Below are 27657 nucleotides of genomic sequence, written 5' to 3'. Positions count from 1 at the left end.
GTTTGGTGGTTCAGTTCCTCCTGAAATACCATATCACATTCAATAAATACTTCCTTGTTTGTTTCTGTTACTTGCAACCAGGAGAAACCCAACTCATACAGTCCTGAAAAGATTAGAAAAGAAGAATCTAAACAGGATACAAAGCTCAATGATGAAAATGACTCTGAAAGGAAAGTGAGATGGGTTCTGATATGTTATGAACTCATAAACATGAATTGGCAGATGATCAGAGCATCAAATTACTCTTACCAAATGCTTTAGAGAAGGCTATTAAGTTGAATGGTTTATAAAAGTCAGTAAATTTATAGTGCCTCTGAGGTTTAATAATGGCTCAGTTGGGTAGAGACCTGAGTTAATGAAGGCTTGGCTATGGGCAAACCAGTTTCAAGACCACAGGTCACCTAACTCCTTACACCTACAAGTGGCCAACATATGCTCCAATAATGGGGCAGCCAGAGAGTATATACATGTGTTTGCAAACCATCTCCACTCTGGACTATGAACTAAGTCAATATTCCCCTAGTAAAGCACTGAGGGAGCATCTTATACTGGGTATAGCAGTAGACTTAGTAAAAAGAATATGAAAATGAACATATGAAAAATGTGTATGGCTGAGATTATGTGTGCCTGTGGATGTTTAGCTCTCAAGAGTGCCATTTGAATCCTGCATATAGTCACCTTGAACTCTTGAGAAATGGCGTGTTAAAGAAGTTCCTTCGATTAAAAAAAGAAACCTACTTTGCAGTAAAGAGTTTATAGCTCTAGAGTTATAAATTTTCATGTTTGACATCTGACTTTTATGGCCCTTAACTTTTGTAAAATGTGACTGCCATTTCCTCTTTGAAGTCTTCCTTGATTCTTCTGGTCAGAATCAAACACTCCTTCTGCCCAAAGTACGTCACACTTTGCTTGGAGCACCCATTGTATCTTCCCAAGCAGTGTGTATATGTATATTCATATAGATATGGATTATGTGCAAACATACATAGTTGATAGATTTTATATTAAAATATATCTGGTTGTATTAGTTTGTCAGAGCTGCTGTAACAAAGTACTACAGATGAGGGGTGGCTTACACAACAAAGGTTGGTCTTGAAGTTCTGGAGACTGAAGTCCAAGATGTATTGACAAGGTTGGTTGCCTCTGAGTCTGTTCCATGCCTCTCTCCTGGCTTCTGGCGGTTTGCTGGTGAACTTTGCTGTTTGTTGGCTTGGAGAAGCATCGCCCCAATGTATGCTTTCATCTTCATGTGGTGTTCTTCCTATGTGTGTGTGTTTGTCTTCAAATTTTCCCTTTTTATAAGAACTCCACCCCTGTTGGATTAGGGCCCATTCTAGTGACCTTATTTGAAATTGATTACCTCTGTAAAGGCCCGTATCTCTAAGGCCACATCTGCAGTACTGGGGGTTAGGACTTCCATGTATGCATTTTTGAGGGACACTTTTCAACTCATAATGCTGAACCACAGGCATGTTACCTGTTTTCTGAGACCGAATGCTCCTTAACTGCAGGGACTGAGTCTCACTCATCATTGTAGTTTCTGTAGAACCTAGCAAAGCTCCTCCAACTTAGTAAGCAACATAATATTTGTGGAATAGATTGATAGCATTTCAATCTAGCCTAAAAACCACCTTTTTGGGCCTGGTGTGGCGGCTCATGCCTGTAATCCCAGTACTTGGGGAGGCTCAAGTGGGAGGATCGCTTGAGCCCAGGAATTCAAGCTCAGCCTGGGCATTGGAGCAAGTCCCCGTCTTTACGAAACATTTTTTAAAAATGAGCAGGGCGGCCGGGCACGGTGGCTCACACATGGTAATCCAGTACTTTGGGAGGCCGAGGCAGGTGGATCACAAGGTCAAGAGATTGAGACCATCCTGGCCAACATGGTGAAACTCTGTCTCTACTAAAAATACAAAAAAATTAGCTGGGTGTGGTGGTCCGTACCTATAGTCCCATCTTCTCGGGAGGCTGAGGCAGGAGAATCACTTGAACCCAGGAGGCGGAGGTTGCAGTGAGCTGAGATCGTGCTGCTGCACTCCAGCCTGGCAACAGAGGAAGACTCCATTAAAAAAAAAAAAAGAGCAGGGCATTGGAAGGGCATGATGATACACACCTGTGATCCCAGTTAGGGAGGCTGACGTAAAAGGATTGCTTGAGCCCAGGAGATTGAGGCTGCAGTGAGCTATAATCACACCACTGCACTCCAGCCTGGGCAACAAAGTGCAACCCTATCTCAAATAATAATAATAATAAAACCACCATTTTGTTGAGCTGCACGGAATGTTTTAGTGTATAAACTTTCCTCTGTAACAATCCACCAGGGATTCCATCAGTATCTCCTTCAACTCTTCCCTTTGGAACTCACAAACCTTCTTTTTCTGAGCCTAGATAAATGGCTGAAGCCTCCTCACAGATACTATGTTGGGGCCTTTGTCAAAACAGAGACAGAATGAGATTTCAGAGCCATATGTAATTGAAAGTCATGAAAACTAAATTAGTTGTCATGTAATGGCTGTTGTCACCCCCCTTTCCCCACAGGTATGTAATGCTCCTTAGGAGATGATTAGCATGTTTGATTAGCATACTTTTTTTCTTCAAGAATTCCCTTTCCATATTAAGCTACGTATAGTTGATCTGTTTTGAATGTTACCAAAATTGATGGAACAACTTGAACATTATTAATAAAGTTCTGTTGTTTTAAAAAGTTTGTCTTAATTGTCAGACATAACACAAACCTAGATTTATTTTAGTGGAATTTTAAAATTTAAGGAAGAAATATATCAGGGTGGCAAAGTGCAGTTGCAGAAGGGGCAGGGTGTACCTGGAAACACAGGGAATTCCAAGTTTCTTAGAAAGCGTGGCAACATAAGGAATACCCATTCAGAAACCGAGATTTTCCACAATAATTAAGAAAGTAAGTGGTTCTTCAATGATTTATAAGAAGTATATATCTCAAGGAAAGCTTTTTTTTTTTTTTTTTTTTTTGAAGTGTTTGACTTTACACTCAAGGAAGAAGTAATTGCTAGAGTTAAGATTAGAAATATCTGTATTAAAATTAGGGGAATTTTTGCTCTAATATGTATTTTAGAAACATTTTAGGTAGGAGTGCTTTGGGATTGCACTCTGTACCAGAGAGGAGGAGGAGAAAATGGGTTACTTTAATTCAGTATTGTGTTAAATTCAGGCTCTTCCAAGTTTGTCAAAAATTTGGGGATGAAAGCTGTATTATTCTAATGAAAGCTGACAGTTCCAAGTAGAAATAAAAAGGAGAAAACCCAGAAGGACAAATTCACTTCTTCACTAGATATTTATTACCAGTAATATATGGAGTATCTAAAATGTACAAAATGCTAGACCTATGACTGTAGTAGTAGGGATTACAGGTAGCGTACATGGTTTTATTGGTTTATTTTGTCCAGATCTGGAGCATGGGATTAATTTCTGGTATTGACTATGAGTGAAGGCGTTTGTAATCTTGCCTCAAGTCAATGAGACCGTTTTTGTTCTGAAGTGTGATCTTTCAGTTATTAAGGATATGTTCATGCCCTGGATGCGGAGGCACGAAGACCACAAAATCACAGCCTTCTAGGGACTTACCTCCCACTAGGGAGATAAATAGGTAAGAAGGCACTTGTTACTTCATGGACTGCATGAGTGACTGTATGGATGGATAAATGAATGAATGAATGAAGAATGAATGAATGAATGAATGAAAATATGGGTATAATTCGAGGCACTGTTCTTGAGAGCAGAAAAACAATTTTGAGAATACATATATAGGATAAGGATGTAGAGAGCTACTTTTTTATTTTCCAGGAGCTCCATAAAGCTCCATAAGGACAAGCCTGTGGTAAACAGACCTTCAGAAAGTCAGGCCACTAAAATCAGGATTTTTTTGTGTGTTTACTATTTCTGTATTCCAATACACTGAATTCTTTAAAAAGTCTCTGTGTTAATTTTTGGGAGAATTGGGAGATATTCCCTAATTGGCATAGTGCAATATATTAAACTCTCGTGCTTTTCCAAAGTCGGTGAGTTTTACATGCCAGTCCTGTTGAGTTTCCTGCTGACCGACCTGACTGCCCAAAATCCTGTGAAGATCCACAACTTAGAACACGCTTTCAACTTACTGACTTTTATGCTTTATGGATGTTAATAGAGTCTCCTAAAGCATACAATCAGAGTGATTTTGTTGCTGTTTTAAAGTTTTGGGGGCAACAGTGATATTACGTATTGGAAAAAAGTATATAAAGACATTTCTTTCATATGAGTTGTGACTCTAAAAGTTTCTCTAAAATCTGCTCTCACCCGAACTGTCAGAGGGGATGAGTAATTAAATGATCTGCTGTGGAAAGGCTAATTAATTTAACCATTACTCAGGGACTGCCGCCGCTGGTCTCCCCATCTGCCCACACGACAGGTGCACCTGGCACTCGACATTGTCATAGCCTCTGCGGTGGGTGACTCCCCAGGGCGCCTCTGTGTGGGGAGAGAATGGGTCTTGGCCTCTTCAGAGGAGCAAACCTGTTCTCCTCATGTGCGTACCAGATCGCCACCGGGCTCTTATTCTTGAGACCCACCAGAAATGGGGAAGGTTGATGATTGATTGAATCTTCTGTTTAAGATTTCAGTGTATGACCCTGTGCCCCAAGGCATAAATGAGAGTAATCATCTATCTAATTTCAATATAGACATTTGGTGATATCTTCACAGGGAAACAATATAGGGTGGAGAGAGATGTTAATTGAAACAAGACCTATGCCTATAGGTTTATATTGGGTGTTTGATTCGTATTTTTCTTCTACTTTGCAAAAATGAGGATTTATAGTACTTGGAATTCAATGTGGTCCTGGGTTTTCCCATTGATTCACATTAAAATGGTCAAATATGTGTTGTGTCCGTGGGGACCCCAAATTCTTGCATTATTTGTGATGACCTCCCTAGCACTAGAGACAGTGGTGTAGTTACAGAGACACACGTTCTAACAAATAGGATTATGGTTAAATATGTATTCACTGCTATTTTACATATTTGTAAAACCTTGAATGGCCATATTTAAACTTTTGAGCAGTGGGATAATAGGCATGCTTTCCAGCCTGCATGAGCAGCCTCCATTTATCCACGGAAGGCAGGCATTGCTGCGTATCAGGAGCCTCTGGGGGCCCTATGACCTTTTTAGAGATCTACGAGGTCAAAACTATTTTTATAACTATCTTTTAATAAGAATACTAAGATGTTATTTTTTTAAGAATTTTTTATAAGAATTTTTATAAGAATACTAAGAATTTTATAAGAATACTAAGGTGTCATTTGCCTTTTTTGTTCTCATTCTCTCGTGAGTATACAGTGGTTTGCCAGAGGTCACCCCATATGTGACATTGCAGCACACTGAATGTATTAATAGAAGCAAATATGAGACTCCAGATGTCATTTTTGTTAGCCAGATATTAAAGACTTTTGCAGAAGTATAAAACAGTGCCACTTGTTTTATATTTTTGAAAATTATAGTTAATTTTATAATTATGTTTATGTTAACCTGTAATATAACTGTTATTGCTATTTTAAATTAATAAATATTTTTAAGTTAATTTTGAAGATGGTAAATGTCAGTCAATATAACTGACAAAAACAAAAGCTCTTTGGGATTCTCAGTAATTTTTTTGCAGAGTGTAAAGGGGTTCTTAATCCAAAAAGTTTGATTAACTTTTGTATCATAGAGATGATAATAATACCTACCTCATGGGATTCCCTGAGGTTTAAGTATATCATGTCAGGTGTTTAGAATAGTACCTGACATATCATCTATTCAATAAATACCAGCTATTATGATTATCTTTTTAAATAGAAAAGTAAAATAGGTCCAGTATCTCTCAAAGAAGTGACCTGGAATAAAATCCTGGCACCAAAGTGGCAGACCTTGGTGCTGAACAAAAGTCTAACAGCATTGCCTTCAAAAGACTTAATGAATTTAGAGAATAGCATAGAACATGTAATAGACATTCTTCCTAATTAAAATATTTGTGAGGACAGATCTTTTCTTCTATGTAATTTGTTGCTGAAAAGTCTGAAACTGAAAAAATCTTAGAAATAGCAGAAATTGCCTTCTTATTTAAAGGGAGTCCAGATTTGATCTTTTGATAAAATAGTCACCTACCGTGTTTTAAAATCTGGCTTTGAATACAGAGTGTTGTACTTACTGCGTCTCATGACACTGGTGTGCAGGCATGTGTGTAGGCATGCTTTCTCCGTCTATCAATCTTGAAGTCTTTGAATTTGGAACTGTATTATTATTTATGTTTATTTCTCAGACCCTAGAATGGTACCAGGCCTGTAGTAAGCTGGTACCTGAATGCGTAAACACTTCCATTATTGTTGGATTATATCGTTTCAGTTAGCAGAATATTCTGAATTAATAAAAACCTATATAGGTATATTTAACACATAAACATAAGTAGGTTTTAAATACTTTATAGAATCTTAACCTAAAAATCAAAACTAGCATGAACCTAGAGTTTTGCAGGGAGAGTATTATGGGATTCTTTAATTTTGCAATATCTTTACCACAGTAAAGGAAACTGACTTTGGACTGCTAAGATGCCCAAGAAAATTTTTCCTTTTTAAATTCATTTGTAAGCATGGTGATTTGTTATACTTTATTTTTTTACAAAGGTCAAGTGATTACACAAATCATCCTACATGTTCATCAGATCACAGAGTATTTCACATTGTCACAAGCTTGCTTGATGTGAGCTGGATCCATACCTTTTAAGTGCATTGCATGTATAGGGTATTTGGGACCATGAGACTTACAATGAGTAGAAATAATTATTCCCACTTACACTAAGTGCCCTTGCTGTTCTTCCATCAGGGCATCCTCACAGGGACACCATCTGCCCAGTGGAGAGTGGGGCACACAGCATCTCCATTCTCTCCCATTCAGGGTGGGTGCAAGTCCTGGGCTTCCTGAAGAGTGGCAAGGGAACATTGATTTGTCTCCCAACAGGCGTGCCCTGGGACACTCATGCAACAGATGGCTCTGTAGCACCCTGCAGCCTGAGGTCTCCACACGTCACAAACTGAATATATTCCCCCTCTGCAAGCTGCTTTCTCTTTGGGGAATGCTTTTTGTTTAAACATGCAAACCTTGCAGGTCTTTTCTGAATTTTACAAATGCCAACATCCTGTTGACTTCATTGGGAACACTATTTTCATGCGCTTAACTTGCAGAGGTGTCAGTGGTATTCTGAAGAATATTTAAGAATATATAAAACATATAAAATGTTGTTTTTTGTGATCTTTAGTTCAGATAGTCTGGGGCTATGTTGAAGGGCTTTAGAAACCTGGAACTAATTCTCCATTTGGATATGAAATTGAGTAAGAAGAGTAGCTCTGTTTCACTCTTCCTGGAGAGAAAAGTTACCTTTACATTTAACTGTAAGAGAAGTACGTACTGTGGTCTCTTGTTTCATCGTGTGTATATTCTTTATATTCTTTTTTTATATCTGTTCCATAAATAAGAATCCACAGCTCTTGATAAAATAGCCCTGTGCATTTGTTTGGCAATCATAAAGTCAATACCCACTTCATAATGAGCTACTGGCCTTGCCACAAACACAAAACAAAACAGTGATGCTTTGCAGAAGCACAGTTGTCTGTTTCCAGCCGATGAACGGAGGTCTTTAAAGAGGAGGAAGGGTGTATGTGTATGTGAGTGTATTTAATTTGTCTTGGGTAGCATGCAAATCCAGCATTCTTTATTTTCTACACAAAGCTGTTTGTAAGAACTTTGAATTTGCATGAAAAAGATGCTAGTCCCAGGTGGTTTCACACATATCTTGGGACCATGGGGGTTTGAAGATATGGCATGCCAGGAACTACTAAACTCAAGGACAAATGAGATTCTGTGAAAAAGACAGGACCATTTATTTTTGATATTTTGATTGAGTTGATAATTTGATTCCAGAAATAACATCTGGAAATCCTGAGTATTTTATCATAGAGGTTTTCACCACGTCAAGAACTTCACCACTTCCTTAATTTTAAAAAAGAAAGACCCTTTCATACAAAAATAACATTTTTCATGCAAAAATAAAATACAAATTCTACTTAAAAAAATCCAGCTGGTGTAAAATATACACGCAAGGACTTGAAATATTTGGAATATACAAGTTACTGAACCTAAAGAAAGAATCCCTTATTTGTTGTATTTTAGCACTGGAAACCCACTTTTCAAAGGGGATATAATCCAGAAGCCTAATACATAAAATAGCTCGGAGTTGGAGTACTCTTGCTGTTGTGGGACTGAGCTGCCACTGGCTTTGCCCACTGACTCCATGGGAGGACCCTGAACTGTCCCTCGGACCCCTGAGGGATCTCTGTTGGATAATCTAATTAGGTTGCGTTTCCTGCATAAATGTTTTAAAACAGTTCTGGAGCATGGTCCCAAAAAGACATTGTGTTTGCTGTTCTTGCAAATTCTGCTCCTTAATCACCTAGCTGCCCTGAGTCAGGGTAACTTCCAGTTGTCTACACCTAAGCAGTTTCCCCAGTTGTCCATACAGAAGGCTAGCAGTCAGGCTGGGGTTGGGGATTGCCTCCCCCGTGGCCTACACTACTCTGAAATTTTCCATGTTTACATCACCTGTTTCCACATGGCTGTTTGAATTTGGGCATTTCTCCATTCATGTGACGGTAGGTCAGATATAAAATGGTGTTTCTAGTTTTTATGTATTTTACTCTCTGTTTCACCAAATCAAGTGGCTACAATGCTGCCCCTTTAGAGATAGCCCCTTCATGTTGATTCATTCATTTTCTTCCTTCTTTATTGAATGCCACAGAATATTATGTGTGGACAGTCTACAAAATTTCATGACTTATTAATATAGTATTTTCCTTTTTAAAAACTATGTAATGACTAAAACCGTTAAAGTTTTCTTTCAAATAGAATTAATAAGATTTGAGAAGCACATTACAGTGTGACAGTCCTAATAGTTTATACAGGCCATCTCTTAAGCATAAAGTAGTGATGTTCCTAACATTTAGACTGTATTAGGACTCTTTTATCATTTAGTAGGATGATGGGGATAAGATAGACTTTTGATCTGTTCCTGGAAATGTCTCTTTTATGTTACACTGCTCTTGTGAGAAATTAACATACCATTAGCATATATATTAAATCTTTCTCTGAAGCTTCAATAATTAGGAATGAGGATTCAAGGCAATTTTCTAGAACATTCTTACTGTCCTAGTTCTGTATCTGTCTTTCAGTTGAAGTGCTCAAAGTTTGGTCCTGGGACCCTGGGTATGTCCAAGACCCTTTCAAGGGATCTGCAAGGTCAAAACTATTTTTGCCATAACGCTAAGATGATATTTGCCTTTTTCACTCAGCTTTCATGAGTGGAGTGTTCTAGAAGTCACATGACATGTTCTGTCATAACAGATTAAATGCTGATACAGATGTGATAATACACCTGTCTTCTATTAAGACAGACATTAAAGAAAGTTGCAAAATTCTAAAGCAGTATTACCCTCCTCACAAAATTTATTTTTTCCCTTTATTTGCAAAATGTATTTTTGTTTTGAAATTACTGTTTAGGATGACTTTTAATAAAAATGTTTTACTTATGTTGGCATGGGTTTATTGGCTTTTTGGTGATTTAACAAATATTTTAATAAATTACGTTTTTATTTATATGTCATAAATATTAATAGATAATAACCCATAACAACAGAATCTCTTTGGGATCCTCAATTTCTCTGCATACAAAAGGGTTAAATATTTGAGAACTCAGTACTCAAATATTTGGGAACTACTGTTCTACAGTCCCCTCACTCAGTGCTCTTACTTTGGAATTCACTCTGTTGAAGCTTACTCAGATATTTAACTGGTGGTCTATGGAAGTTGTACTTTTCATAATTTTTGGATGTACGTAAAAAAGCTTTTGCGGTCAACTAGAACCAGAGGATACCCTGTGGGAATCAGGGTGTATCTGTGCACTGTACCTGCATTATGTACTATGTCAATGCAAAATGGTAATATTATTTAAAATTCTGTTATACTAGGCAAGTTGGTATTAGATTCTGTAACTGATTCCTCATTCAGCAAGTCACAAATATTTATTTTGTTCCTACTAAGGGGCCTTAGTAGTTGTTAAAGAAATGAACTAAATCTTCACTCAGGCAAACAGCTGTTACAGTAAGATATTAACTACACCACAACTGACCACCTGCAAAAATGAATGGGTCATCATTTTTGGTTGCTACTTTTGTGGTCAAGGAGGAATTTATGGTCTTATTTAGAGGAAAAATATATTGAATAAACAGTCGAGTAAAATATGAGACAATGTGTTTAATATATTTTAGATAAGAAGTTAAATGTCTCCAGGATTCAGTATACAGAGAAAAGAGTGTGGCACGTGAATTCAGGTATTGGTGTAGGAAGTTAATTATCATTAGCATCAAAGTAGCTTCTGGTATTCTGGCAGTGTTCCTGGTTTTTTGCTTAGGTGGGACTAATAGGGACTTGTTCACTTTGTGATTATTCAGCGACCTGTGCTCTTATGATTTCTTAATTTTTCTGCCTACTTTATACTTCATTTAAAAAGTAAAGAGAAACTTTTAATTTTTCTTTTTGTTTTTTGTTTTTTGTTTTTTTTTTTTGAGACGGAGTCTCGCTCTGTCCCCCAGGCTGGAGTGCAGTGACCCGATCTCGGCTCACTGCAAGCTCCGCCTCCCGGGTTCACGCCATTCTCAGGCCTCAGCCTCCGGAGTAGGTGGGACTACAGGCGCCCGCCACCACGCCCGGCTAATTTTTTTTGTATTTTTAGTAGAGACGGGGTTTCACCGTGTTCGCCAGGATGGTCTTGATCTCCTGACCTCGTGATCCGCCCGCCTCGGCCTCCCAAAGTGCTGGTATTACAGGCGTGAGCCTACCGCGCCCGGCCGAAACTTTTAAATTTAAAATATCTCTGTAACCTGTTAAACTGTTTGTAGTATGTACTTAAACACGTTTGTCTAAAGACTCGTTGCTTATAGTGACTTCTTATTTTGCCTTAATTTACCAAAGCTTCTCAGTAGGTGCCTCTCACGTCCAAGGCAATGAGTCATTTGATGCTGAATCTTCGGTTGGTAAATAATATATCCTTTATCTTTCTAGTAATGTATCATTATAATGTTTTAATAAAAACAACATGAGTCATTTGGTTTTAAAAAATGCACATTTTGAGAAGTTTTTAAATCAAAGTAATACATGCACATACTTTGGAAATCAAATGTAATGATAACATCTATAAGATGTGCACATCGCCTTCCCTACTCTACATCTTACTCCTCTGACACAGTCACTCCCCTTTCTTCTAGATCTGCCTTCTAAGTTTTGCATCCTTGTATCTAAATAATATGCTTGAACTTCTGTTTCTAGATCACTTTTAAACATTATGTATTATCTTTCTATTATGGAAGATAAGATTTTAGTGTTTCTGTACCACCTGTTTCTCTATGCTTCCCTTTCTCTAATTTTTTTCATTAAATAATAAATTAATTTAGTTAATAATTACAATAATAAAGTAAATGTCATTCACAGCTGAGTCTAGTGGAAGCTTAGAATTGCATTTCTAGAATAACTTCCTTTTTTTCTAGCATGAATAATTGCCACTTCCTACCATTGCCCTAGATTTTCATGTTCCAATTTCTTATTCTTAAGCTTTAAAATAAAACTCTACAACTCTTCTTAATACTTACAAACACATAGGTAATTTACTTCGATTCAACTTTGTTTTATTCTTGGAGTCATCCTCCTGAGGCTCTCCATCCTCTTGCTACAATCCAGATTGGTTATTCTCTGGATTCCTACATAGCTGTTGTCCAGGAGTTTACCAAGAAAAGAAAAAAAAAAAAAAGAAAAACATTCCAATTCTTTATTGGATTTCTTGTTTCTCATTACCAAGTCTTGCTCTTTATTTGGTAGAGTTATATATCTCAGTGAAAAAGAATGTATTATTTGATACAGATTTGGACAGTGTAATAATATTAAGTCTTTCAATCCATGAATGTGGTATATATTTCTTTCTTTCTTTTTCTTTATTTTTTTGAGACAGAGTCTCACTCTGTCGCCCAGGCTGGAGTGCAATGGTGTGATCTCCACTCAGTGCAAGCTCTGCCTCCTAGGTTCACACCATTCTCCTCAGCCTCCCTGGTAGCTGGGACTGCAGGCGCCCACCACCACACCCAGCTAATTTTTTTGTGTTTTTAATAGAGACGGGGTTTCCCTATGTTAGGCAGGATGGTCTCGATCTCCTGACCTCATGATCTACCCACCTCGGCCTCCCAAAGTGCTGGGATTACAGGCGTGAGCTACCGCGCCCGGCCAAATGTGGTGTGTATTTCTATTAATCTCCTTTAATCTTTCTTAGTAGTGTTTTGTAGTTTTTAGTATGGCAGTCTTGCAAATCTTTTGCTAAATATCTTTCCTAAATGTTTTGTTTTTTGACATTATTATAAATAGATGCTTTAAAATTTTATTTTCCAATTGTTTGTTGCTAGTATATAAAATATAATTAATTTTTGTTCATCAGCTTCTATCTCTGACTTTGCTAAATTCACTCATAAGTTGTGTAGTAAATTTCATTAGATTTTCTACTTAGAAAATAATGTCATCTGTAAATAGACAGTTTTACCTCTTCCTTTTTGATATCCATGTATTTTATTTTTTTTTCTTATCTTCTCAAACTGTATATGAGATTTGCTTCTATTTGCACTTTATATAAATAAGAAATAAAGCATATACGTTTTGTATTTGCTTCTGTTACTCAACCACATATTTGCGATATTCTGTACATTGTCATGATTAAGTGTAGATTATTCCTTTTCAGTATTGTGTAGTATTCCAGCATGTAACTATGCTAAAGTTGACATATCTGTTCTATTGTTAATGGATGTGTGCATTTTCAGTTTATAAGGTTACTAAAGTGCTACTATGAACATTCTGGTACATGCCTTTTGGTGAACATATACTTATATTTCTGTTCACTTTAGACCTCAGACTGGAATTGCTGGTTCATAGAGTATGGAATATGTGAGTCTCCTGTTTTCTTTGACTTTATAAGTATTTGCCAGTGTTACCTCTATACTACATCTTTAACAGTTTCTGGGGAGAGAAGAGATAAATTCATGTGTTTAATTTTCATATTAAGGACAGAAGTCACTCATATCCTTCTTTTTCAATTATTTGTTCCATGAATTCGTTCTTTTCATTGAACTTCTTTGATCTGTTCATCAGGACTTGAGTCAGAGAACACACGTGGGCTTTCCGCCTTGATTACTTGGCACATGGCTTCCATCGCTTAGTGGCTCCTTCCTATCTACTCCGTTGCCCCTTCTTACAGGTGTACTCACAGGTCCTGCCACAGGCTCCCAAAACTTGTATACCTGGAATGTCTCCTAGTCTAGTCTACCTTCTTCTAGTCTGTGCCTTTAGGTGTTTATTCAGAGAGAACTTTTTCTATTAAAAGACTGCCCAGCGGCAGCCAGACAAAAGCACATGTCTTCTTGGTAGTCGTAGGCACTTCAAAGATCCAGGCCCTTAGGAGAGAAGAAGTTTTCACTTCTATTTTCCCCAATGGAAAAATTTCTGGGGGTTGAACTGCATCCTCTATGTTTGCATATAGTCGATCCTGTGCAAAGGGAAGACTAGGGTGAAATATCACTCAAATAATTTCTCATCTTGATAGTAGTACAGTAGTAGAAGAATATCAGGGGAAATCCTTACTAAAGCTAACATTTCAGGGACCAGAAGAGTTCACTTACCCCTATGACATCTATCAACTATTTTAAAGAACAATTGAAAAGCCGTCCAAAATGCAGGCATCTATCACTTTACAAAAGTATTCTTAAAATTTTGGTGAATATTGGATATATTTTAAGTGAAACAAGAATTATAAGGGATCTAAAAATGGATCCCATTGTTAAATAAGGTGTACTAAAATAAATAATCTGATTTTTAAATCTACATTTTTATATTACCTACACACTGAAAAAGTGATAAGCAGACTGTTTATTTAGACTTTGAAGTAAGGAAATCTAAAATTTGATTCCAAAAGACTACTCTACTATACACCAGCTGAGGACTCAGTGTATTAGCCTTTTTGGACCTCAGTTTCTTCATCTATAAAATGGGCATAGTGAAATCACCCATGGAATTGTTGTCAGGCTCAAATGAGTACAGATGCAATGCCCAGCATGGTGCCTGTTATGTAGCAAGCATGCAAATGATTTTCTATTGTTATTTTTAAAATAGTAAGGAGTTATGTTTTGTTTGCTTCTTAATATTATTGGTGTGGAAAGCAACAAAAGAAATAAAAATAATTAAAATTATATAAGCAAAGTTGATGGAGAAAAGACAACTAAAATATTACAGCCACGAAAAATGTATTTATGAGTGATGTATGTTGATGAACTAAAACAAGGCATCTACTCAGCATTTAACATTTATTTGGCTATTGTAAAATCTATGGCAAAAAAGTCTTCCATGACACTCAGTGAAAACAATGCATTCATGACCAGTTTAAATATTTATAGAAAGTATAGTGGAGGAAGTGAGCTAAACCAAGGAAGGAGTTCCTCTAGAGACCTCCAAAGAATGTTTCACGGCCATGCCAGTGTCGCCTCTACCTTGAGAACGGTCAAACTAATCATGTGCTTTTGTTTCTCCAGGGAGAAGTTGGCAGTGGCCCGACTACAGCGAGAAGTTGCCCAAAGAGCAAGTGAGGGGGCCATGGTAAGTCCTGACTGCCGTCTCCTCATTCCACAACATCCAGAGGTCTCTGGCTTGAAAGCTACTTTGCCTCATTAAGGATATCTAAGGAAAATATTTGCTTGCAGCAAACTTAATGATATTTTGGCCAAATGATGTATTTATAATACAATTTGTACAGCTCTGCCATTTGCCATCAGAGTGAGAGATATTAATTGAAAAAACAATGAGGCTTCAAATAAGATGTTCACATGTCCAAGGATTATAAGGCTTTGTTTTCTGAAGGTCAGACGTCCAGCAGTGAGCACAATGTCCACAAATGAGTAGCAGTTCAACATAATTCAGACCTCTCAGTTCTTTGGATTTAAAAAACAAACAACAGCTGTCTTGGTGTTCTGAAAAAAGAACACCAAGATGTTTGCTAATGTAATTGTCTTTATTATTTTCCTTCTCTTCACTATTTGCAATATATTTTTCCTTGTCCTTTTCAGCTTGTGCCATTTGGAAAACTGATGTTTCCTTGTGTTTTGAATTGTACTAAAAATCAATACGGTTATTTTGGTCCATAGCAACTTCATTTTACAGACTGTGTTTGCCGAAGTATCTGCCTCTGTGCCACTTATAACATCAGAGGTGACTGTCTGGGGACCTAGGGAAGGCATGTGTGGAGTAACTGCTGTTGCTACTTCTGAAACGAAAATACAACACCAGACTTATTTTTTCCCCCACTTATGGCAAAACAATGGAATGTATGCCAGTTTTCACTATAAGAATTGGATAAGTAGCGCATTTTTATACCCTGAAGGCTGCTTCCATTTGATTTCATGAGAGTTAATTGACAGGCCATCCACTGAAAAGGGTAAGACATTTGTAAAATGTGCTGGCCTTATACTTCTGTCAACAGGGAAATCAAAGGGCTAGAGTAAGAGGTCAAATGTTGAGTGGGGTCTGGAAGGCACAGTGGCCCATGAACATGCTAAAATACTTAGGAAGGTGATCACAGTGTTTATTTTGCTAGAGATCTTAATGCAGAAAGAATTCTGAATGTTCAAATGATATGAAGAAACATTCACGCTGGGTGTGGTGGCTCATGCCTGTAATCTCAGCACTTTGGGAGGCCGAGGTGGGCAGATCACCTGAGGTCAGGAGTTCGAGACCAGCCTGGCCAACATCGTGATACACTGTCTCTACTAAAAATACAAAAATTAACTGGGCGTGGTGGTGGGCACCTATAATCCCAGCTACTCAGGAAGCTGAGTCATGAGAATTGTTTGAACCTGGGAGGTGGAGGTTGCAACGAGTGAGATTGTGCCATTGCACTCCAAAGACCCTGTCTCTGAAAATAAAAAAATAAAAAAATAAGAAAACATTCACCTGCATCTTTGAGTAATGAAATGGAAACAAGATGGAGAAAATAAAGGCCTAGTTGGATGGTGGACTGAGCATTTCCAATCTGAACTTCTCACTGCATTTCAAAATGTTGGTGTGCTAGGTCATTCTGTAATGTTTCAGTCTTTTGTTTAGGACTAGCTCCTGCTCACCACTTCATCAGTGATGTTCTAGTTGAATATGAGGAAGTAATTTAACTTTCGTAGGTCAGTTTCCTCATCTTTGAAATGGGGAGGTGGGAATTTTGTGATTCCTTTAACTTAGTGGATCATGATTTTGAGCATTTGCCTGTGTGAAGTTTCCATGATATGAATCTCTTTCTGGTAATAACTAAATGTTATTCAAGCTCATAGGAAGAACAGGCCTTGAAAGAATGAATTTTCATTCCTTTTCATTCTTTCTCACTCTGACATTGAATGTACTTGAGTTAAAATGATCTCAGACACCTCTCTAGTCTTTTACAAAGACAAAACCCCCTTTTAAAAACATTATAGAAGTTCAGTATAGAAAATACGCAGAAAACGTGGGCACAAGGATGACCCCAGTTGCTCAAAAAATGACTTTGGAAAAGTTATGAATGTTTCATTATTCTAATTTTAATTATGGTAATGAAAAATCACATGTTTGTATTGATTGCTTTGGCAATGTTTATAAAAAACCATTTATTATGTGCCCAGCACTGTTCTAGGCACTGGAGAAACAGTGAACACAGGCAAAATCTGATAGCTTACAATCTAGTGGTTGGTGAGACAGATAATGTTAGGACATAGAAGCAGCTATGAGAAAATAAAAGAGCAGGGTAGGGGAGATTGGTAGTTATAGAGGTTCACCATTTAAAATAGAACATGAACAGTATTGGGAGGCCATTGGGGGAGGATCATTTGAGCTCAGGAGTTCGAGCCCAGCCTGGGCAACATAGTAAAACCCTGCTCTACAGAAATATAAAAAAGTAGCCATGTGTGGTGGTGCATGCCTGTGATCCCATCTACTTGGGAGGCTGATGCAAGAGGATCATTTGAACCCAAGAGACAGAGGTTGCAGTGAGCCATGATCATACTGCTGTATTCTAGCCTGGGCGACAGAGCAAAACCCTGTCTCTAAATAAATAAATAAATAAATTAGAACATGCCTAGTAGAAAATCACTGAAAAGTTAATATCTGAGCAAAACCTGAAGGAGGTGAAGGAGTTTTTACCATGAAGATGTCTGGGGGAGGGGCATTATAGCAGGGATATCAGCAAATGCAAAGGCCTGGAGTGCCAGGGGAACTGCATGCTGGCAGGGCTGGCCTGAAAGGAGTGAGAGGAGAAGGTGAGGAGTAAAAGAGAAAGCAAAAAGTGATGGGGGTGGGGGGTAGGGAGAGTAGAGGGAATGGGTGCACCCTCAAGGTCTCAATGGATCCCTGACTCATGCTTTGAGAGATGGGAACCATTGGAAGGCTTCTAACAAGGCCTAAGTATTAAGTGATTGAACTTAGTACTATTCATATTCTTACCATCTCCCTTCCCATTCCATGATTTGTCACATTTCAATTCCTTGGAGACACCATAAGCCCTGACTTTCATTAATTTCTTTATTTTAGTTTTTCTCCCTCTTTCTCAGTGACTTTTTCTCCCTGTTCCTTTTACATAGTCAAACTCCTCTGAGTTTTCTATTTAATTATATGCTTCAGCTTTTCTGCTCCTAGAATTCATTTATTTCTGAAGTCCTGATTCTTTCAGTATCTGACAGCTCCTAAAAAATCAGGCTATTCTATTAATCCTTTAAATTTAATTATTGCTGTTACAAGGTTTGTTTCACAGAACTTTTGTTACGTCTATAGCAGAAATGGAAAATAGTTCATCACAATAGATCACCATATGTATTTAGAGACTACTGTTTATAGTTTTTTAATATTTTTATTTACATGAAAGGAAAAGTGGTATAGAAGAAATTATATAAGCAATCTTTACAGGAAAGCTATGTAATAAAATTGAGGCTGATATTTATTTTTAAAGTCATCAACAAACCTGTTATAATCAAAATCTTCAATACAAACCATGCCCTCTTTAAAATTTGGTTTTATGCAATAAATCTCTACACTCACAAGTTTTAAGATAATCCCAAGGCAGCATTTTGAGAGATTTATTTTACATTATATTATATTATATTATTTATTTTTGAGATGGAGTTTTGCTCTTGTCGCTGAGGCTATGTAGTGCAGTGGCATGGTCTTGGCTGACTGCAACCTCTGCCTCCTTGGTTGAAGCGATGCTCTTGCCTCAGCCTCCAAAGGAGCTGAGATTATAAGCACTCACCACCACGCCCAGCTAATTTTTGTATTTTTAGTAGAGATGGGGTTTCACCATGTTGGCCAGGCTGGTCTCGAACTCCTGACCTCAGGTAATCCCGCCTTGACCTCCCAAAGTGCTGGGATTACAGGTGTAAGCCACCACGCCTGGCTGAGATTTCTTTTATTTTTTAATAAGCTTTTAATTTTGAAATAATTTTAGATTTACAGAAAAGTTACACACCTGCCTACCCTTTACCCAGTTTCCCCTAATGTTAAACATCTTACATAATTATGGTGTAATTGTCAAAACTAAGAGATTGGCATTGGTATACTACTATTAATAAAACTTGAGATTTTATTAGAGCAGTTTTTCTAGCAATGCTCCTTTTCTGATCTAGGATCCAGTACAGGGTACCACACTGCATTTTCTTCTAAAAAGAAGATGACTTTTTAGTCATCTAATTGAGTACATAGGTAGAAGTAATGCGAGTTTGAAAGTGAGACCGGCCTGGATCCAAAGTCCATCCCTGCTAGTAGTTACCTAAGTACTGTTAATTTGGACATGTTACTTCACTGTGTTTGTTTGTTTGTTTGTTTGTTTGTTTAATCAATTTTGCTTTTTTGTTCTGTTAACTCAGATCTTTATTTTTGGAAACTTTCTTCAGCATACTAGATGTTTTATATTTGTTGTCTTTGTTCTTAGTTTCCTCTTCCAGGAAATAAGTGCCACCACTGTTTTTCATACTTACTGTTCAGTATTTTTTACAAACTCTCTGAGATGATGTTTCTGTTCATTCTGGGAGGTTGTTTCAGCTTGTGCTGAAATATCACTGGCTCAGTTTACTGAGAGGCCTCTTCCATCCTTAACACTTCAGTGTTGTCTTAAATATTGGTATGTATAAAAATGGTCCATCCTACCCCAAGAGTATGAAGGTGTTCATTCTCATTATCTCCTAGAACTTTTATAGTCTTTTTAAATGTAAATTTTGGCAAATTTCAGTTGGAATTAATTGGGCATGAAGTAGAGAGAAATGTGTTCCCCAATTAATAGCTGATTTTTCAACATCATTTAATGAACAGTACAGCTTTTATTACTACCCTTACCACATTACACATGCTCATATCAACCTATGTCAATTACGTGACTGCTTCTACGTTTCCATTGAAAGTTCTGTTACATAAGCTAGTCCTGAAAATAGAAAATGAGATCCTCAACTCACTTTTTAAAAATAAACACTTTTTGTTACAGAAAAATTGCAAATATAGTCTAGAGTGTTTACGTGTATCTTGTACCCAATTTTCTCTATTATGAATACTTTACATTAGCATGGTATACTTGTCACAGCTGAAGAACTAATATTGATACACTATTAATGAAGTGTATGCTTTATCCAGATTTCTGTGGTTTTAACTAATGTCCTTTTTCTGCTCCAGGATCCAATCCAAGAAACACATTACATTTACTTATCATACTCCTAAAGCTTCTCTTGGTTTTGACAGTTTCTCAGGCTTTCCTTGTTTTTGATAACTTGGTAGATTTAAGAAGTACTGGTTAGGTTTTTGTGGCATTTGTCTCATTGGGACTTGTCTGATGTTTTTCTAACAATTAGATTTGGGTGTATTTTTGGGAAGTAAACCATGAGTTAAATAGCCATTTTTTATCACACCATATCAAAAGTATGTATTATCAACATGACTTGTCTCTGATATTTTGTTTTGAGATAGGGTCTCGCTCTGTTGCCCAGGCTGGAGTGCATTGGTGCAATGTCAGCTCTCTGCAACCTCTCCTCCCGGGCTTAAGAGTTTCTACTACCTCAGCCTCCTGAGTAACTGGGACTACAGGTGCATGCCACCATGCCCAGATAAGTTTTGTAATTTTTGTACAGACAGGATCTTGCCACATTGTCCAGGCTGGTCTCAAACGCCTGGGCTCAAGTGATCCACCTGCCTTGGCCGCTTAAAGAGTGGGATTGCAGGCGTGAGCCACTGCGCCTGGCCCAGCTTGTCACTGTTGAGATGAATCTTGATCATTTGGCTGAAGAAGTGTTTGTCAGATTTCTCCACTGTAAAGTTACTCTTTGCCTCCCCACCACCCTTTCTCTCCTGTACTCTTTGGGAGGAAGTCACTAGGTGTAGCACATACTTTTGGACTGGGGAAATATGCTCCACCTCCTTGAGGGTGGAATATCTACAGAACTTATTTTGAATTCTTCTGTATGGGACATTTGTCTCTTCTTTCTTATTATTTACTCAATCATTTATTTATATGACTGAATTAATATTTATTTTATACTTTGCATTGTAAAGCAGTACTACTTTATTTTTGGCTCTAATTATCCTAGCTTTTGGTTTCTCTGAAATGCTCAACTTGTTTTTTTCTGTTGTTGTTGTCATTGTTGTTTTAACTTGTTTTTTTTCTTAGCACTTTTTCTTTTTTTCTGGCACTGTAAGATGCTCCAGGCTTATCTTGGGTACTTCTTACGCCTGTCTTAGAATCAGCAATTTTTCCAAGGTCACCTGGTTCCTGCTAATGGACAGAGTTACTTGAAACCAAGATCTGGGTGCTGTGTACCAGCCCACATTCATAAGGCTTATTTAAAACGGTATTTATTCCAGGAATGCAATGACACACACGGGCTTTCTAACAATGACTGCCTAACATTGGAAAAATCATTAATATAATTGACAGTAGTAATAGAAGGTTAAAGGAGAAAACAAATCTCAATACACATAGTATAAAATATTTGATAAAATCTAATACTAGTTTATAATTTTAAAAAAGGAAATTTCCTTAAATTGATAAAGGATGTCTCCACTAAGAATCTTTAGTAAACATTGTACTTAATGATGAAATGTTAGAAATGTTCCTTTTAAAAACCATAACCAGACTAGAATGACTTCTGTCACTGCCTCATTTTATTGTTGTACTTCTGGTCCTAGCTACTGAAGTAAGAAAGTTAGTATAAGAGCTGAGCAAAAAGCATAGTTTAAATTATTTTCAAGTAATGATTTCTAAGTAGAAAATCTAAAGGAATCTTTAGTCAAAATTTAGAAGATTGCTGTATATAAAATGAATTAATAGAATTCCTACATATCAGTCATCGGCCCTTAGAAAATATAGTTTTAAGCTATAATATTTAAAATAGTAAAAAAAGGTGTATAGGAATAAATCTAAAAAGAAATGTATGAGATATTGATGGAGAAAATTATTAATGGATATAAAAAGAGATATATGTATGGCATATTCATGGAAAGGAAGATGGAATACCATAAAGATATCACCTTACCCCCAAATGATTTATGCTTTCAGTATAATCTTAATGAGAATCCCAAGAAGGTTTTCACAGCATTTGGCGAGCTAATACAAATATTACTATGAAAATATACAAGTTTAAATACATACGACATGTTTTTAAAGAAAGATAATGGGAGGATTTGGTGTCCCCTACACTTGAATATTTTTTTGAAGATAAAGCAAATTAGTGTGATGTCGGGACAAAGATATTCAAATAAGCTAGAGAACAGAATGAAAAGCCTTGAAGTAGACCCACTCATATATAGGAATATATAATGGAAGTAGAATTACAATTTAGTAAGAATAAAATGGACAATTTTAAAAGGCTGCTGTGACAATTTTTATCTATCTATCTATCCATCCATCTATCTATCTATCTATCTATCTATCTATCTATCTATCTATCTATCTCTATCTATCTATCTATCTATCTAATTTCAGAGTCTGGCTATGTCACCCAGACTGGAGTGCAGTGGCACAACCTGGCTCATTGCAACTTCTGCCTGCTGGGCTCAAGCGACTCATCTACCTCACCCTCCCAAGTAGCTGGTACTAAAGGCACACACCACCATGCCTGGCTATTTTTTAAATTTTTTTGTAGAGATAACATTTTACCATGTTGCCCAGGCTGGTCTAGAACTACTTGGCTCAAGGGTTCCACCTGCCTTGACTCAAGGGATCCACCTGCCTCGGCCTCTCAAAGTGGTAGAATTACAGGTGTGGGCCACCACGCCTGGCTTGCTGTGACAATTTATATAGTAAATGATACCATTTCATCGCTACCAAACACCATGGGCAAAAGTACATTTTGGATAAATAAAAGACTTATAAAAGTAAAATGTGCAAAGCTAGCTGGTAGGAAAGTATCATGACCAATAAATTTTGAAATTTCTCTTTCAGAAAAATGCACATTGTAAATCAAAACATCACTGGGTTAGCACCCCATGCCCATTTATTTGGGAAACCTTTAGAAGTCTGAAAACATCAGTAGGCAAGCATATGTAGAAATGGAAATTCTAGTGGGAGTTTTAATTTCTGTTACCCAGTAAAGTTGAAGCCAAAACACAACCTGTGACCCAGCAATTCCACTTATATGTTTCTGTCCTAGAAAATCACTAACTGTATATATGCAAAAAGTGGCTTATATAAATATTTACTCTTTAGCACTGTTTCTAAAAATGAAAGAGTCAAAACAATTTCAAGGCCCCTCACGAGGACAAATGAATAAACTGATTTCTTCAAACAGTGAATAATATCCAGCAGTTAAAATGAAGTCGATCTGTGTGTGTGGACATGGCAGATGTCAAAAACAACATAAGAGAAAAATGTAACATGTATGGAAATAACACGTACCAAATTTGGATACCTCTGATGAGGGAGGAGTCTTCAGTTATATCCATTTATTTAATGTTTTGATGAAGCAGATATCCTAAAAATGTTTAAAAACTGTGAAATCTGAATGGTGTTAACTGATGTCTCATTTTGTGAGTATTTAAAATATTTTATCAGTATCAATCTGATAGTGAATTTAAATAAAAATGCTGAAATTAAAAATAAAACCATAATACCATCAGAAAAGAAGACATGAGAAAGTAGAAAAAAATATTAGCTTTCCCAGGGGAAATTTTAGAGAATATGTTTTTTCATTTTTATGATCTGGGTATAGTGAAGGCATGTCTAAGCATGACACTAGGGTTATAAACTGTGAAGGTAAAAGATAGAGAATAGACATTGTAAAAAGCAATAACTTCTGTTGAGCAAAAGGTTACATAAAACCAAGTTAATAAATTAAACACCCTCTTTTTTATTCCAACAGATAAAACACTTGTAAAGAGATAAAATTTTAGGAATTTGCAGAAAAATCTTCAGAATAATGCTGTGGATTTTATAGCGGATTTAGTCCAACTTTAAACTGTCTTTCAAAAGTTGGAACAGTTTGAAACCTTTAGATTTTCCTAGGATTCTTTCAAGAAAAAATACTATTCCCAAAGATCGTATTCTTTCTGTATAGCACGCTCCCCTCCAGGTAACCCCTGCTGACTCCAGGACTGCCTACACTCAGATTTAGGTAAATTCCTCCCTTCTTTTATTCCAAATCAGATACTGGAGGCAGAGATAGCATTCTGCCAGGAAACATGGAGATTTTATCCTGGTTTGTTCCGTTTTCAAACAAGGGAAGACTTTTAGAAGACAACTTTCTTAAGCACAGAATCTCCAATTCCTCTGGTGGCTGGGATGGCCTTCTATGTCTCTGTGTTGCTTTTGAAATGAGGCAGAGAAGTGTAGGACACCATGAAGCATGATACTTTCTTTCCATTGTACTTTAGGAAATTGTAAAAGTTACATGTGGTGAAATGCATGTCTTCATTGTCTAATTTGATGAGTTTAGATCGACTTGTGAAACAACACCCTGATCCAGGTATAGAATATTTTTGTCACCACAATAAATTCTCTTTTAACTCTTGTCAGCCACACACGCACCCCTGCAGAAACAATCATTGATATACTTTATGTAATGTATGTATCGGTCTTGCCTGTTTTCGAACTTTATGTAAATGTTTACAGTGTATACTCTTTTGTGTCTGGCTTCTTTGCTTCAACCTAATGTTTTTGAGGTTCAACTATATTTTGTGTGTCTTGGTACAGTAGTCAGTCCTCTTTTATCTAAGGCTTCAGTAGCTGCCATTTCCGTTATCTGTGGCTAGCTGTGGTCTGAAAATACTGAGTAGAACACCCCGGAAGTAAATCATAAGTTATAAATTGTGTGCCCTGCTGTGTAACATGATGAAATCAAATGGCATCTTGTGCGGTCTGACGATGTGAGTCATTCTTATGTCCAGCAGATTCACGCTGTAGACGCCACTGCCTGTTAGTCACTTAATAGCCAGCTCAGTTATCAGATCAACTATCGTGGTATCTCAGTGCTTGTTTCCAAGGAACACCTATTTTACTTTTACTCTTGGATATTGTTATAATGATTCTATTTTATTATTGTTATTAATCTCTCACGGTGCACAATTTAGAAACTAAACTTTATCATAAGTACATGTGTATTGTAAGAAAAAATAGTATATATAAATAGTATATATAAATAGGGTTTGGTACTACACATGGTTTCAGGGTCCTGGAACATATTCCCTGTGGATAAGCTGGGACAACTGTATCTTGGGTTTTAAAAAATAGCTGACTGGGCACGGTGGCTCACAGCTGTAATCCCAGCACTTTGGGAGGCCAAGGCGGGTGGATCATGAGGTCAGGAGATCGAGACCATCCTGGCTAACATGGTGAAACCCCGTCTCTACTAAAAATACAAAAAATTAGCCAGGCGTGGTGGTGGGTGCCTGTAGTCCCAGCTACTCAGGAGGCTGAGGCAGGAGAATGGCATGAACCCGGGAGGCGGAGCTTGCAGTGAGCCGAGATACCGCCACTGCACTCCAGCCTGGGCGACAGAGCGAGACTCCGCCTCAAAAAACAACAACAACAACAACAAACAAATAAAAAATAGCCAAGTGGTATGTTCCTTTATGAATACACTAAAATTTGTTTATCCACTTTACTTTTGACAGATATTTGGGCTGTTTGCAGTGTGGCATATTATGAATAAGGCTGCTATGAAATTCTTGTGCATTGTTTTTTTAAACATATCAGTCTATTATGAGAAATGATTTGCAAGTATGTTCTCCCATTCTGTAGGTATTCTTTTGGCTTTCTTGATAGTGTCCTTTAAAACATGAATGTTTTGAATTTTGAAGAATTCCAATTTGGTTTTTCTTTTGTTGCTTTTACTTCTAGTATCATATCTAAGAAGTCTTTACGGTGGAGTCATAAAGGATTTTCCTGTAAGAGTTTTGTAGTTTTAGCCCTTCTTTACATTGAAGTCTGTGGTCTCTTTTGAATTATTTTTCTGTGTGTGACTTGAGGAAGGGGTCCAACCTCTTTTGCATGTGGCTGTCTAATTGTCCTAGCACCATTTGTTGAAAAGAATATTTTTTCTTTATTGAATTGCTTTGGTGCTCTTTTTGAAAATCAATTGACGTGAACGTGAAGGTTTGTTTCTGAACTTTGAATTCTATTACATTGATCTGTTAGTCTATCTGTGTGCCAGTAACAAACTATCTAAGTTACTTTAGTAATCAAGTAACACAAGTACTACTATGTAGTAAGTTTTAAGAAAATTGAGAAGTGTGTGTTCTCTTTTTCCTGTCTTTAAAGATTTTTCGCTATTCTAAGCCCTTTGCATTTGCGTTTACATATCAGTTTTAGCGTCAGCTTGTTCATTTCTAAAAAAAAAAAAAAAAAAAAGAAAAGAAAAGAAAAAGCCAACTGCGATTTCATAGGAAATGCATTGAATGGGTCAAATTAGTTCTACTGGGTCTTGGGTTTCATATGAATGAAATCTGGACTATATGCTTTTTTTGTGTCATAATTCTTCCACACAGCATAACGTTGTTGAAATTCATTCATGCCATTACATAAATTAGTAAGTAGTTCCTTCCTTTAGTTGCTGATTAGCAGTTCATTGTATAAATATACACACTTTTATTATACATTTGGGTGGTTTCCAATTTTGGGCTGGTATGAATTAAGTTACTGTGAACATTCATGTGCAAGTCATTATTATGGGCATATATTTTTATTTCTCTTTGATAAATACCTAGGAGTGAAATTGCTAGTATTATGGTATATGTTTAACTTTAAAATAATGAACCATTCTGTTTCTCAAAGTAGCTGTTCCACTTTAGATTTCCACTAGAAATACATGAGAGATTTGGTTGATTGATATTCTTGTTAACATTTGAAATAGTCAGTTTTATTTTTAGCCAATGTAATTGATATGTATTTATATCTCATACGTTAATTTGCATTACCTTGATGATAAAAGATGTTGAGTACTTATTGTCCATTTATGTATTTGTTAAATTCTTTTGCCTATTTGAGGGAGGTGACTGGTTTTTAAAGAAATCATTGAGTTGTATGAGTTCGTTACATATTTTGAATATAAGTCTCTTGTCAAAATATGTGTTGCAATTTTTCCCACATTCTTTGGTTAGCATATTTATTTTAAATAATGGTGTCTTTAGGTGAGCAGAAGCAGTCTAGTGTTAAAACTCTATTTATTTTTCTAGTTTATGCTTTCTGTATTCTAAGAACATTTGCCTACCTTATGTTTACAAAAAATATTGTTTTGTCTTTTCTTCTACAAGTTTTATAGTTTTAGATTTTATGTTTTAGGTCCATGATCTGTTGGGGCTTTATTTTTATCTCTGATGTGTGTTTAGGGGTAAAGTTGTATTTTTTGAAATGTAGATATTCACATTTGTATCATTTTTTGAAATGAATTTACCTCTTTTATTGAATTTCTTGGTGCTTTTGTTGAAAACCCTTTGCCTCTATTTGTACAAGTCAATACCTGGACTCTAACTTCTCTGAGAATATTTCTATCTATTTGTTTGTGCTTTGCAAATACCACACTATTTGATTATGTTGATTGTGTAATAAGATTTTTAAAAAGAACTTTGTTCTTTTCCAAGGTATTTTTGCTGTTCTAGGTCCCTTTAATTTCCATGTCAATATTGGAGTCAGCTTGTCAATTTCCTCACACTACCTATAGTGACTTTTTAATAACAGCATTGAGTCTCTATATCAATGTGGGCAGAAGTGATATCCTAAAATATTGAATCTTTTAATCCACAAATATGATGTAAATCTCTTTTCATTTAGGTCTTTCTTAGTATTTCTCAGCAATATTTGATAGTTGTTGGCATAGAGCTCCTGAACCCTCAATATTTTTTACTTTTTGATGACAATGAAACAAAATTTGTTACAAGTTTTATTTTCTTTTTTTTTTTTTTAATTTATTTATTATTATTGTACTTTAAGTTGTAGGGTACATGTGCACAACGTGCAGGTTTGTTACATATGTATACTTGTGCCATGTTGGTGTGCTGCACCCATC

At 36.6% G+C, this 27657-nt stretch overlaps 1 protein-coding gene across 6 annotated transcripts in view; it reads left to right on the top strand.

Annotated features, from left to right (window-relative positions):
• NCKAP5 (NCK associated protein 5) overlaps positions 1-27657 on the top strand; it is a 983546-nt gene that overhangs the window by 418222 nt on the left and 537667 nt on the right. For all 6 annotated transcript variants that reach the window (XM_073019623.1, XM_073019626.1, XM_073019624.1 and 3 more), the window contains one exon: positions 14707-14770. In XM_073019623.1, the coding sequence (XP_072875724.1) occupies positions 14707-14770 (64 nt within the window). The remainder of the gene's footprint in view (positions 1-14706; positions 14771-27657) is intronic.

The sequence above is a fragment of the Chlorocebus sabaeus genome, chromosome 10 (genome assembly GCF_047675955.1).
Source record: "Chlorocebus sabaeus isolate Y175 chromosome 10, mChlSab1.0.hap1, whole genome shotgun sequence".
In the NCBI taxonomy this organism is placed as follows: domain Eukaryota; kingdom Metazoa; phylum Chordata; class Mammalia; order Primates; family Cercopithecidae; genus Chlorocebus; species Chlorocebus sabaeus.
This window is presented reverse-complemented; position numbering and strand designations above follow the sequence as displayed.